We start from the raw sequence: 13114 nt of genomic DNA, 5'->3' as shown, positions 1-13114 counted from the left end.
TCCAGAAGAGCTGTAAATTCATGGAGAAAAAAATATTTTACATACAGTTTGATTTGTTAAGATATGCTTTGGTATTGAAGGAAACTTCGCTCTTTGCATGATTTTTAGATAGGGAGAGATTACTCAGTAAAAAAGATTGTCAACATGTAAGATTTTTTTAAATATTTATATATTTTTGTCTTTTAGATATATCAGCATTTTACCATCCATTCATTTATCCATAATCATTCCACCAGAGGAGGCTATCAGACTGCGTGTCCCTGGATACAAAACCAACTGGCCACAGAATGAGGCAAAAGAGACGCAAATTAGACCAAAGATACCTGAAATCCACCTGCATGAAAAGTCCAGAGACAAAAATGAACCCAAAGAAAAAATCACAATTCAAAGTGAAGAAACTAAAGAACAACCACACGAAAATGGAAATATCCATATTTCTGGTTCTGAGCAATACAGAAAGACAACACAAGAACCAGAATTTTTGTCTGAGGAATATTTGCGGAAGTATTATCCGTACATTGATCCAGATCAATTAAGACAGTATTACCCAAAGTCTCGGTCTGAGTTTATTATTACCATATCACTAGTGTTCCTCAGCGTTATTTGTATTACATATTTTATATTAACGTTGTATAGATGTATGTGTTCAAAAAAATATTCCAAGTGGAGGGCATCATGGAATAAAATACCGAAGAATTCCAGAGGGAATAGTTATTACAAACAGATCAAAGAGGCAGTTCCAATAATATTGAAAGGACATTTACAGGTATGTTAATTACAAAAAAATAAATTAATAAACAGTACGTTGTAAACAGTATTAACTTCTTATTTGTAATTTTTATAATTATTTGCGATTTAATTATACACCAATGATTATTTTTGTGAAATTAAATATATCTTGAGAAAATAGGAGCTCATGAAAGTTTCTTGTATACAGTATCTTATTAGAAGCCATAAAATTCATTAAGCTTTGTACCAATATCTAATACTTGCTTTATAATGTAGGAAATTGAATGTCTGATCATTGACGGCAGTGTTATAATAAGCTCATGTCTCGGGGGACAGCTACGTGTCTGGGACTCCATCACAGGAGAGTGTCTTCATACCATGCAGAGAAAATCGTGAGTACCATTTTAAGTATTGAAATAATTGATTTACCCCCTCTCAGTACCTGATATTTATAGAGAAACTTATATTGAAGACAAATTCTGTCCTGACAATGGGTTATTGCTCTATTTACAGATGCATTTTTAGCTCACCTGTCACAAAGGGTGAGCTTTTGTGATCGCTTTTCGTCCGGCGTCCGTCCGTCTGCGTCCGTCCGTCCGTCGTCCGTCCGTAAACTTTTACTTTAAATGACATCTCCTCATAAACCACTAAGCCAATTTCATCCAAACTTCACAGGAATGTTCCTTTGGTGGTCACCTTTAAAAATTGTTCAAAGAATTTAATTCCATGCAGAACTCTGGTTGCCATGGCAACCGAAAGAAAAAACTTTAAATATCTTCTTTTAAAAAACCATAAGAGCTAGAGCTTAGATATTTGGCATGAAACATCTTCTAGTTAGTGTCTACCAAGTTTCATCAAATAAAAGCCCTGGGGTCAAAATTGGCCCCGCCCCGGGGGGTCATTGATTTTCCCTATATGCATATAGTAAAAACTTAAAAAATTTTCTTTTAAAGAACCCAAAGAGCTAGAACTAAGATATTTAGCATGAAACATGTTCTAATGGGTGTCTACCAAGTTTGTTCAAATAAAAGCCCTGGGGTCAAAATTGGCCCCGCCCTGGGGGTCATTGATTTTCCCTATATGCATATAGTAAAAACTTAAAAAATCTTCTTTTAAAGAACCCAAAGAGCTAGAGCTAAGATATTTAGCATGAAACATGTTCTAATGGGTGTCTACCAAGTTTGTTCAAATAAAAGCCCTTGGGTCATTGGCCCCGCCCCCAGCAGGGGGGGGGGTCATTGATTTTCCCTATATGCATATAGTAAAAACTTAAAAAATCTTCTTTTAAAGAACCCAAAGAGCTAGAGCTAAGATATTTAGCATGAAACATGTTCTAATGGTGTCTACCAAGTTTGTTCAAATAAAAGCCCTTGGGTCAAAATTGGCCCCGCCCCCGGGGGGGGGGGGGGGGGGGTCATTGATTTTCCCTATATGCATATAGTAAAAACTTAAAAAATCTTCTTTTAAAGAACTCAAAGAGCTATGGCTAAGATATTGAGCATCAAACATGTTCTAATGGGTGTCTACCAAGTTTGTTCAAATAAAAGCCCTGGGGTCAAAATTGGCCCCGCCCCGGGGGGTCATTGATTTTCCTTATATGCATATAGTAAAAACTTAAAAAATCTTCTTTTAAAGAACTCAAAGAGCTATGGCTAAGATGTTTAGCATCAAACATGTTCTAATGGGTGTCTACCAAGTTTGTTCAAATAAAAGCCCTGGGGTCAAAATTGGCACTGCCCCGGGGGTCATTGATTTTCCTTATATGTGTATAGCAAAAACTTAAAAAATCTTCTTTGAAAAAACCAAAATAGCTAGAGTTAAGATATTAAGCATGAAACATCTTTTAGTGAGTGTCTACAAAGTTTGTCCAAATAAAAGACCTGGGGTCAAAATTGGCCCCGCTTCGGGGGTCATTGATTTTCTTTATATATGTATAGCAAAAACTTAAAATCTTCTTTGAAAAAACCCAAATAGCTAGAGTTTAGATATTAAGCATGAAACATCTTCTAGTAAGTGTCTACAAAGTTTGTTCAAATAAAAGCCCTGGGGTCAAAACTGGCCCGGCCCCAGGGGTGTCATTGTTTTTTAACTATATGTGTATAGTAAAAACTTTAAAAAAATCTTCTTTTTAAAAAGCCCAATGAGCTAGAGCTTAGATGTTTAGCATGAAACATCTTCTTATGGGTGTCTACCAAGTTTGTGCAAATAAAAAAGCCCTTGGGTTAAATTGGCCCTGCAACATTGGGGGGGGGGGGGGTTGGGGGGGGCCTATATACAGGTGAGCGACCTCAGGGCCATCATGGCCTCTTGTTGTGATGATAATGTTTAAATGTCTGAAATAATGCACGGAAGGGCACCTGAGGTCTTCCTCCACCAGTAAAGCTGGAACGTCGCGATATGACCTATACTGTGTTGATGTGACGTAAAACCCAAAACAAACAAACAAATGTTTAACGAATTTCTAAAATAGACAGTGAAATGGTTCTTTATCAATTTAAGTACATGTAATATCACGTCGAAAGTTAAGATTAAGTTGGCCAGCAGTATAAGTCTAGTAGAACTGCATGGATGTGCAGGCTGGCCTTGCCCTGTACTGGTGGCAAAGGTTAATTACTTTTGGTTCAGGCAGATTTATGGGATGTTAAATTTGCTAAATTTTAAGACCTATGAAGTATAATGGTTCTAAAAGTAGATGATCAGTAGTCTCGTGGTGCAATTTGAACAAGTTAAAATCTCAATCGTCAAAAATTTACCATACAATAAACATATCTTGCAGATATCTTATACTGTCAATTTTGAGATTACATCTGACTAATGTTATCATCATTTTTGGATTGTCAATTCATGTAACAAAAATTAAATATTTTGTACCTTTTATTCCAGGGCTACTCCACCAATGAGGCGGAAACCATGTGAAGGTCGCAATGTCAATGACAGTGAAGCTGATCTGTATGCAGAATACCATGGTAACAATGGAAACCAGTCAACATTTTCAGTTGGACTTGACCTTAGCAACAACTCAGATGATCAACCTAGACCCAGACTGCGTAGAATTTCTGGAAGAAGTGAAACTGAACAGAATGTGTCACAGTCTAAGGAAATATTTGAAGACTTCCCTGATTTGAAAAATACTATAGATTATAATTTTTCAAAAATGTATAGATATAAAAATTCAGATGTGAATGTAATACAAAGTGCCAAAACTGAATCAAAGGAGAATACTGTGGGTGAAGTAAATGAAAGTACAGGAAAGAAAGGTTATGATTTTCAACAGCAATTTGGTGAATTGTACAATGAGCACTCGAAATTTCTGGAAGAGAAAAGAATTCATGATGAAAACAAGAGACAGTACCTAGAACTTAGTCATGAATCTCGTGCTAGCAGGTCAAAAAGCTGGAGTGAAGGTCAGTATCTGAAAAACACCAATGATAAAATTGTTTCTATATGTAGTATTAAGAAACGTATAAACTAACAACTGAAAGAATCAAATTTTAATGCATTTTATCGTCAATCTACATATATTAATGCTTTCTTGCTTCTGATCTAAATGTCATTAAAATAGATGGCATTTCACTGTTTCAGTTAACTTAGTTGTCTGTAAATTAACATAAATGTGCTGCTTGTGTCATTTCCCATAAATGTTAATAAAGCATCTGTAACAACAAACAGTTTAAGTGTTCTGTCTGATATTAGATCATTCTTTTATAAAATAATTACATGGAATGTTTCTATTGTCATATTGTTTGTGATTAGAAGTAATACTTAGACAAAAAAGGTATCACCTATGTTTGAGTACAGAAAAGTAGGTTGTCCAGCAGGATGTGTGAGTTTTAACTTCCTCTAAACCTATGGGACAAGAAGATTTGTTTATTAATTGATTTGAAATAATTTGGTCAAAAGTCAAGGTTGCAGTGACACTGAGGCTGAATTTGCTTTCAGCTTGGCCAAAACTTCTGAATTTCATTGGGATTAAATAAAACTGCAACCAAGTTACTTTCTATTCAAATGATGACTTTAATTATTCCATTAGAGAGGAAATCATGATTGGAATGACATACTCCATATCTCAGTACATTTTCTGAGCTCAATTGATTTTTTTTCTTATAAATTATGTTCTTAATTTCAGGGGACCATACTCTGTCTGATACATCTATGAATGATTCCTCCAACCTAGAGTTAGCTCCCTCTCCTATATGGTGCCTGGCATGTAGAGGCAATGTTGTGATAGCAGGATGTGGGAATGGAAAAATTGAGGTACCAGTCTGTTCAGTCTCTTGATAAGGGTCATGAGCATATTTTCACTTCAGCATGTAGTTGTACATTTGTAATAGTTACTGTTATAGACACTTTCAAAATTGAAGCTGGGCATGCCTCTGAACATCTTAATATCCCTAAAATTGATTATAGACACTTCCAAAAAAAAGCTGGATATGCCTTTAAACATCTTAATATCCCTAAAATTGATTATAGACACTTCCAAAATGGAAGCTGAACAAGTCTGTTTAGAAATTCAGCATGTTAAAAGTCAAGTAAACATAGTTTTTACCACAGAATTCAGAAGAATTTTTTGTTAAAAACTCATTTATATTTGATATGTTTATTTGTGTTATTTAGTTTTGGGATTCTACCACTGGTGCCTTGAAATGCCTGTATGGAGAGAGTGACGTTGGGGTGACGGGCATTAATTTTATCGGCAAGAAAGTTATTGTGGCCAGACTGGATGGTTCCATAGATTTCCTAGAGCTTGAAACATTTCAGAATCCCAGAATATCAACTCCTTTATCACCTAGCAGTTTAAATAAAAAAATCAAAGGTAAGAATAGTCATCTTTTAATTTTTTCCTTTTTGTCCTTTTCTCTTTATTAAACTTATATTCACAATTTTGAAAGGTTTTCTTAAGTTCTTATTCACTACCTGCCCTGGCTTGGCCACTAAAAGGAAATTGATCGATCTCAAGTAGAAAACGTTTGAACAACTGCTTTTAACTTTCCTTGAATCACTATCCAAACTAGGGCCTATTGCCACAAGTCTGCTCGATTGATTTACTGTACAGTAGACAAAACAGTAAAAATACAATTTTAATTATAAACAAAAACATTTTCTTGTAATTGACCCCATTTATGAGGATGCTCATTTTTAAAGTTTGAACATTTTAACATTGATTATATTTGTAGGGCATTCTCGACATTTGAGTCATACCCGTACAGGAAGTGATGATTTAAGGTTATGGGATGAGGTTATACACTGTACACAGGTACAACATACCCAGGCTCATCACCGACCGATAACCGTTCTACTTACTGAGGGTGGTAGAATAGTGTCTGCTAGTCAGGATTTTACATTGAAGGTATGCTAAAATCTCATGAAAATTATTAATTAATACAGTTACACCATAAATAGTAAAAAAATAAGTAGTCAATTACAAATTCTTTAATTTCCCTTTTATATTTCAACATTTCCGCTGACCAGCTTTCTTCAGGGTACAGTTACATCATATTGATGTTAAAGAGTTATGCAAAAATTTATGTTATTTGGTTAATCTAGAACTTTCTGTTTTATTTATGTTGGAAATACGTATTTAAAAAAAAAAAGTGGTTTAATATAAAGAGCCATGGTTTATTGTTTAATTGGTCATAAATTTTGAGACTTATTTTTTAAGTGTCTAATTCTGTCTACTAGATTAAAACAAAACCTATTTCATATAATTATATTCTAAAAATGATTTTGAAATGGACCAATGGTAAGGCTTCATTGCTTACATGTACATTTGTTGTAAGTGGCATTGAGTATGAAAGTAAGAAGTATGTGAGTGAACTGATTATTAAGAAATATGTGTACCTTGTATTTTCAGGTATTTCGACTGGAAGATTACAGGTGTTTATATACCTTACACGGTCATACAGGTGCCATCACATGTTTATATCTAGATAAGGTAATAGTGCTGATAGCAAATTTGTATATAATTGTGTTTAAATTTTATTTCTGCCTTTTATAACATACCAGTATTAAAGATGCAAACTGTAAAGCAAACTGTAAAGTTATTACTAGCAAAATGTTATATAAATTGTGAAACTGTACAGTGATGTTTTTCATATTCTTATGGTGATATCTTGAGTGTGAGTTACTTCAAACATGAAATTTAGAATAATAAAAAAGCAATTATTATAGACAGACAAGAAGGGTTTGCCAATTGTGTTTCTCCACTGATACAGATAATTATCTTTGCTAATTGCTTTATAAATCGTGTTTATTTCACCAAACTTTAAATATACTATATTTGCAGTGTGCACCATACGCTGCTGTAAGTGGATCAGCTGATGGAACAATACGACTGTGGGATCTTCTCACAGGTCACTGTGTTCACAAGGTCATAGGTCATGAAGGTACGATAGTGGGTCTGACCTGTACTGACACTTACATCATCAGCTCGGGCCTCGATGATAAAATGTGTGTATGGGACAGGAAGCGGGGACAATTATTGTATTCCGTAGAGATGGAAACTTCATGTGGTAGCTCCATGTCCATGCTGTGTAAAAACTTCCTAGTCACTGGGGGACAGGTAACTTGATTAGATTTCTCTCATAAATTAAGGTTGTCAGTTGTACAGTGGTTAGTGTTTTCAACTAATAAAGATTTAATAAGGGCCATTAATTTCCTTTATTGGTTAGGAAAAGCTTTCATATTTGGACATAACATACATTTAAAGGAAATCTTCATTTTGCCAATGTCACCTTCAAGGTCAAATATGTTAAATTTAGTAATTTTCACCGTTATTTTCAATATATCCTGAGCCTTAGGACAGACATATTTACATTTGACAAACATTGTTAGTCAGATTTTGCTAGACTGAAAGAACTCGTGGTTTAAATTAAAAAAAATTTTTTTTATCTGACTGGATTGAGAATACATGTACATGTATTTTAACCCTTAGACTGCTGGTACCGACCAAAATCAGTTGGCATATTTCTGATTGATTTAGTATTTATTTTGAAATGAAGACTAAAATAATGGTTTTGTCAAGATTTAAAAACGGGACAGTCCATTTAAGATATTTAGCGGAGTAAGGGTTACATTATAAACTATTTTGGACATGTTATATTTCAGGGTTCACTGTATTTATGGGATGTTCATAAAGGGGAGCTTGTGCGTGTTGTAAATCTAGAACAGAGGGATCGTACTGCGTTTATTCACCATATACAGGCCATGGAGAATTCTACAATAATCTGTGATTACGGGAAAGATATTAAAGTTATACATTTTCCTTTGGTATTGGAGAAAAGAGACTAAAGACTTTGGCTATCAGTGATATGTTTTTATAATCAAAGTGGTTTTGTTTCCCTATTTAGATAGATCAGGTGGATTAGTCTGGTAATCAGTTCCGTCAGTTCCGTTCCCAAAAACAGAAAATGCCTACTTTTTATCATTATTATCAGTTTTTATTAACTGTCATTTTTGCCCCCTCCCCCACCCCAACTGTTTTTTCATAGGATTTTATAGCAAAAATGTTAATATTTTCATACATATTTCAAAGCTTTATGCCTCATGGATTTTCAAGTTTTGATTCAATTAAATAAATGTACTGTTAGTTAAAAAAGAATATATATATATAAATATTCACAACCTTAATGACTCTCTGCATGTTTCATGTAAAACATGACAGAATTTCTTCCTTGTAACTAATGTAGTAAGGTCTATTTCTCCATATTCAGTTGACATGTTATAGGTAATTTCTGTAGATGGAAAATACCTTAGGATAAATTAGATCATATTATTTATACACTTCTATTTGAATAATATTGTAATTTTCATAGAAAAATTAACATGAATCTGGTTGTACATGCATGTAACTAACAGGGAATAACCTTCAAACAACGTTTAATGTAAACCAAAGCTGAGAACACTTATGTCAAAACAATTTATTTAAAATCATAGAATATCACATTAATATCATGATTTGTGTTATACATAGGCAGCTGTTCATATAAGAAATTATTCAGGGCCAAAACACCAATTTTTGGGAAGGGGCCTCAGCCTTTTTCTTGGGAAAAAAATGCGTGATTTTGGCATACTTTGGGAAAGGGGTCTCAAATTCAACACAAACTTTTAACAAGTTCTTCAAAATAGACAAGCAAAAACTTCCAAAAAGCACTGGGAAATACAAATAAGGCAGTAAAAAACCTTAATTCGACACCATCATTTAATTTTTTCTAAATTCTACAGGAAATTTTAAAAGACTGGGGAAATTTCAGGACCAAACTGGGGAAAAAAAGTGGCTAGTTTGGTTGGGGAAGCAGCTTAAATTCGGCCTCTACAAAGAAGGGTTTTTTAGGCCCTGTTATTTCATCATTTTTTTTAACATTTCAAACCATTTTTCCATTGTTCTAAATTGGACCTTGCTGTTAATGTTACATATGCTGAGATTGAAATATTTAGTGAATAGCACACATTATACAGGTCCTGTCAAATAGCTTGAATATGCTGACTGCTTGTTTGAATATGCTGACTGGTTGCTTGAATTTGCTGACTGGTTACTTGAATATGCTGATTGGTTACTTGAATATGCTGACTGGTTGCTTGAATATGCTGACTGGTTGCTTGAATAATGCTGACTGGTTAATTGAATATGCTGATTGGTTACTTGAATATGCTGACTGGTTGCTTGAATATGCTGACTGGTCGATTCAATTTACTTTCTGGTGGTACATGTTTATGCTTTCCATGCCTTGGTCCAAATACATGTTTATAGAATATAAAATATTTTTCTTGATTGAATAAAATATATTTCTTTCAGCCTACACAATGCAAAATTTTATTTATATTTTCTTTATCCTTACTATATTGTGAGAATGCGATGTGTATATCATTTGTTTCATTTAATCATTGAAATACCAATACATTCTTTGATTTAACACAGAATTTACCTAGAAAAGTGTCTAGTGAAATACAGGTAGTATTATCACTGCCTGTTAATAGGCTTGACTGTGATTATACAAAACAACATCTTAAGAGCATGCACAACTACCTCTATATAGCAACCGTGTCATTTTGTCCTAAAGTGAAAACTTAACAATAAATTAAACTTCTCTTTGACAACACCTCTTAGCAACACATATACTTAGTTGTTGATATGCAGACATTGTACATGTTTTGTGGTCAAAAGGAGTAAAGTACAAATGTTTCCATTGACTCTTTTTCTAATATATCTTCAGTGCAGAATTATATATGATAATATTTATTTTATTTTCAATTTTACTTTTGTATTTTCCATTCATTATTTATGCCAAACCTTTTCCCCCACCATAATTATGTTATAACGGCTTTCCTGTTTTTGTAAGATATTGTATGTAGTTTTCATTATTTCCATGAAAAAAATTGTGATGTCAATTTAGTACACTGTTGTTTAAATGTATTTTTGTTACTTTAATATTTTTTTTAGTTTTCATACAAGTGAAATGTACTGATGGAGAGCTGTAAAATATTGAGCTGTCTGTCAACAATTTATTTGAATGATAGATTATGATGACTAAGTAATCTGCAGATAATGATTCTTTGTTAATTCACACATGAAAAGATGGTGTTAAAACACATGACTTTATTTTTAAGAAAAGAAATCATCAAAAATTTCAATATGGAGGTTAGAAATATAAACATTTAGTAAAGTGTGAATTAGCAATGTGAATTTATTATAAGAAGTTTGCCATGAATTTAGAGGTATATGTGTGACTTGTATTGAAATTATATTAATGAGAGTTACAGTATATTGCCAATTATGTATGTTTAAGACATAGAAACTTATTGTTTATGTGTATATATAAGATATTACAGAATTGTGTGTGAATATTTCTTTTCAAATACCACACTAAACTTATACATTTTCCATTCTAAGTGTTGATATTTTTTTTGCAATTTTTTAACTTTCTTCTGCTTATATATTGTTGTGTAAAATGAAAACAATGCAAGTTTGATATCATTTCCGTCCCCTTTTTATCCACTTGTACATCATTGATATTTATATGTTCAACCCCCACCCAAAATCCCTGCATATTTATTTGTATTCATGTTAAATACTAAATACATGTAATATATCCAAATTTATTAAAATGTAAGAATATAAAAATTGTTAAAAATTAATTTTTATTAAATTTTGTAGCCTAACTTTTTTGATACCTACATGTACAAGAGAAATAATTATTAAAAAAAACCAACAAAAACATGCAGGAAACATTAGAATTTTTAGCTCACCTGTCACAAAGTGACAGGGTGAGCTTTTGTGATCGCTTTTCGTCCGGCGTCCGTCCGGCGTCCATAAACTTTTGCTTTAAATGACATCTCCTCATAAACCACTGAGCCAATTTCATCCAAACTTCACAGGAATGTTCCTTTGGTGGTCACCTTTTAAAATTGTTCAAAGAATTTAATTCCATGCAGAACTCTGGTTGCCATGGCAACAGAAAGAAAAATCTTTAAATATCTTCTTTTAAACAACCCTAAGAGCTAGAGCTTAGATATTTGGCATGAAACATCTTCTAATGAGTGTCTACCAAGTTTGTTCAAATAAAAGCCCTGGGGTCAAAATTGGCCCTGCCCCGGGGGGTCATTGATTTTCCCTATATGCATATAGTAAAAACTTAAAAAATCTTCTTTTAAAGAACTGTAAGAGCTAGAGCTAAGATATTTGGCATGGAACATCTTCTAGTGAGTGTCTACCAAGTTTGTTCAAATAAAAGCCCTGGGGTCAAAATTGGCCCCGCCCCGTGGGGTCATTGATTTTCCCTATATGCATAAAGTAAAAACTTAAAAAATCTTCTTTTAAAGAACTGTAAGAGCTAGAGCTTAGATATTTGGCATGAAACATCTTCTAGTGAATGTCTACCAAGTTTGTTCAAATAAAAGCCCTGGGGTCAAAATTGGCCCCGCCCCAGGGGGTCATTGATTTTCCCTATATGCATAAAGTATAAACTTAAAAAATCTTCTTTTAAAGAACCCAAAGAGCTAGAGCTTAGATATTTGGCATGAAACATGTTCTAGTGAATGTCTACCAAGTTTGTTCAAATAAAAGCCCTGAGGTCAAAATTGGCCCCGCACTGGGGGGGTAATTGATTTTCCCTATATCCATATAGTAAAAACTTAAAAAATCTTCTTTTAAAGAACTGTAAGAGCTAGAGCTTAGATATTTGGCATGAAACATCTTCTATTGAATGTCTACCAAGTTTGTTCAAATAAAAGACCTGGGGTCCAAATTGGCCCCGCCCCAGGGGGTCATTGATTTTCCCTATATGCATAAAGTAAAAACTTAAAAAATCTTCTTTTAAAGAACTGTAAGAGCTAGAGCTAAGATATTTGGCATGAAACATCTTCTAGTGAATGTCTACCAAGTTTGTTCAAATAAAAGACCTGGGGTCCAAATTGGCCCCGCCCCAGGGGGTCATTGATTTTCCCTATATGCATATAGTAAAAACTTAAAAAATCTTCTTTTAAAGAATCGTAAGAGCTAGAGCTTAGATATTTGGCATGAAACATCTTCTAGTGAATGTCTACCAAGTTTGTTCAAATAAAAGCCCTGGGGTCAAAATTGGCCCGCCCCGTGGGGTCATTGATTTTCCCTATATGCATAAAGTAAAAACTTAAAAAATCTTCTTTTAAAGAACTGTAAGAGCTAGAGCTTAGATATTTGGCATGAAACATCTTCAAGTGAATGTCTACCAAGTTTGTTCAAATAAAAGCCCTGGGGTCAAAATTGGCCCCGCCCCAGGGGGTCATTGATTTTCCCTATATGCATAAAGTATAAACTTAAAAAATCTTCTTTTAAAGAACCCAAAGAGCTAGAGCTTAGATATTTGGCATGAAACATCTTTAAGTAAATATCTACAAAGTTTGTTCAAATAAAAGCCCAGGGGTCAAAACTGGCCCTGCCCGAGGGGTGTCATTGTTTTTAACTATATGTGTATAGTAAAAACTTAAAAAATCTTCTTTTAAAATACCCAATGAGCTAGAACTTAGATGTTTTGCATGAAACATCTTCTTATGGGTGTCTACCAAGTCTGTTCAAATAAACAAATAAAAGCCCTTGCGTAAAAATTGGCCGGGGGGGGGGGGGCTATATACAGGTGAGCAACCTCAGGGCCATCATGGCCCTCTTGTTTGTTAATAGCACTGTTTGTATAATACTGTAGTTTCTCCTTAACCTATGATACATTAAATGATAATTCAGATATAATGTCTAACTCATGAATTGTTACCTGATCATTAAATTTTCCAATAATTCTGTTAAGATTGCTCAACTCTTGTTACTGTATTTTCTAATGGTGTAAATAATTTCGTATCATTATTTATTTTTGTGCTGATTTTATAAATAAAAACAATGAGTGCTTCTAACATGTATATG

At 33.6% G+C, this 13114-nt stretch overlaps 1 protein-coding gene across 2 annotated transcripts in view; it reads left to right on the top strand.

The window, feature by feature from the left end:
- Positions 1–8073, top strand: part of LOC132727278 (sterol regulatory element-binding protein cleavage-activating protein-like) — a 36041-nt gene extending 27968 nt beyond the window's left edge. Inside the window, exons 16-24 of one of the 2 annotated variants that reach the window (XM_060712711.1) lie at positions 187–766; positions 1006–1121; positions 3613–4133; positions 4856–4983; positions 5344–5542; positions 5904–6076; positions 6581–6661; positions 7013–7288; positions 7834–8073. In XM_060712711.1, coding sequence (XP_060568694.1) covers positions 187–766; positions 1006–1121; positions 3613–4133; positions 4856–4983; positions 5344–5542; positions 5904–6076; positions 6581–6661; positions 7013–7288; positions 7834–8016 — 2257 coding nt within the window. In that variant the 3' untranslated portion in view covers positions 8017–8073. The remainder of the gene's footprint in view (positions 1–186; positions 767–1005; positions 1122–3612; positions 4134–4855; positions 4984–5343; positions 5543–5903; positions 6077–6580; positions 6662–7012; positions 7289–7833) is intronic. The other variant, XM_060712709.1, reaches the window with a different exon arrangement.
- Positions 8074–13114: the final 5041 nt, after the last annotated feature.

The sequence above is a fragment of the Ruditapes philippinarum genome, unplaced genomic scaffold (genome assembly GCF_026571515.1).
Source record: "Ruditapes philippinarum isolate M1 unplaced genomic scaffold, ASM2657151v2 ctg3604_1_1_1_1, whole genome shotgun sequence".
Lineage (NCBI taxonomy): Eukaryota > Metazoa > Mollusca > Bivalvia > Venerida > Veneridae > Ruditapes > Ruditapes philippinarum.
This window is presented reverse-complemented; position numbering and strand designations above follow the sequence as displayed.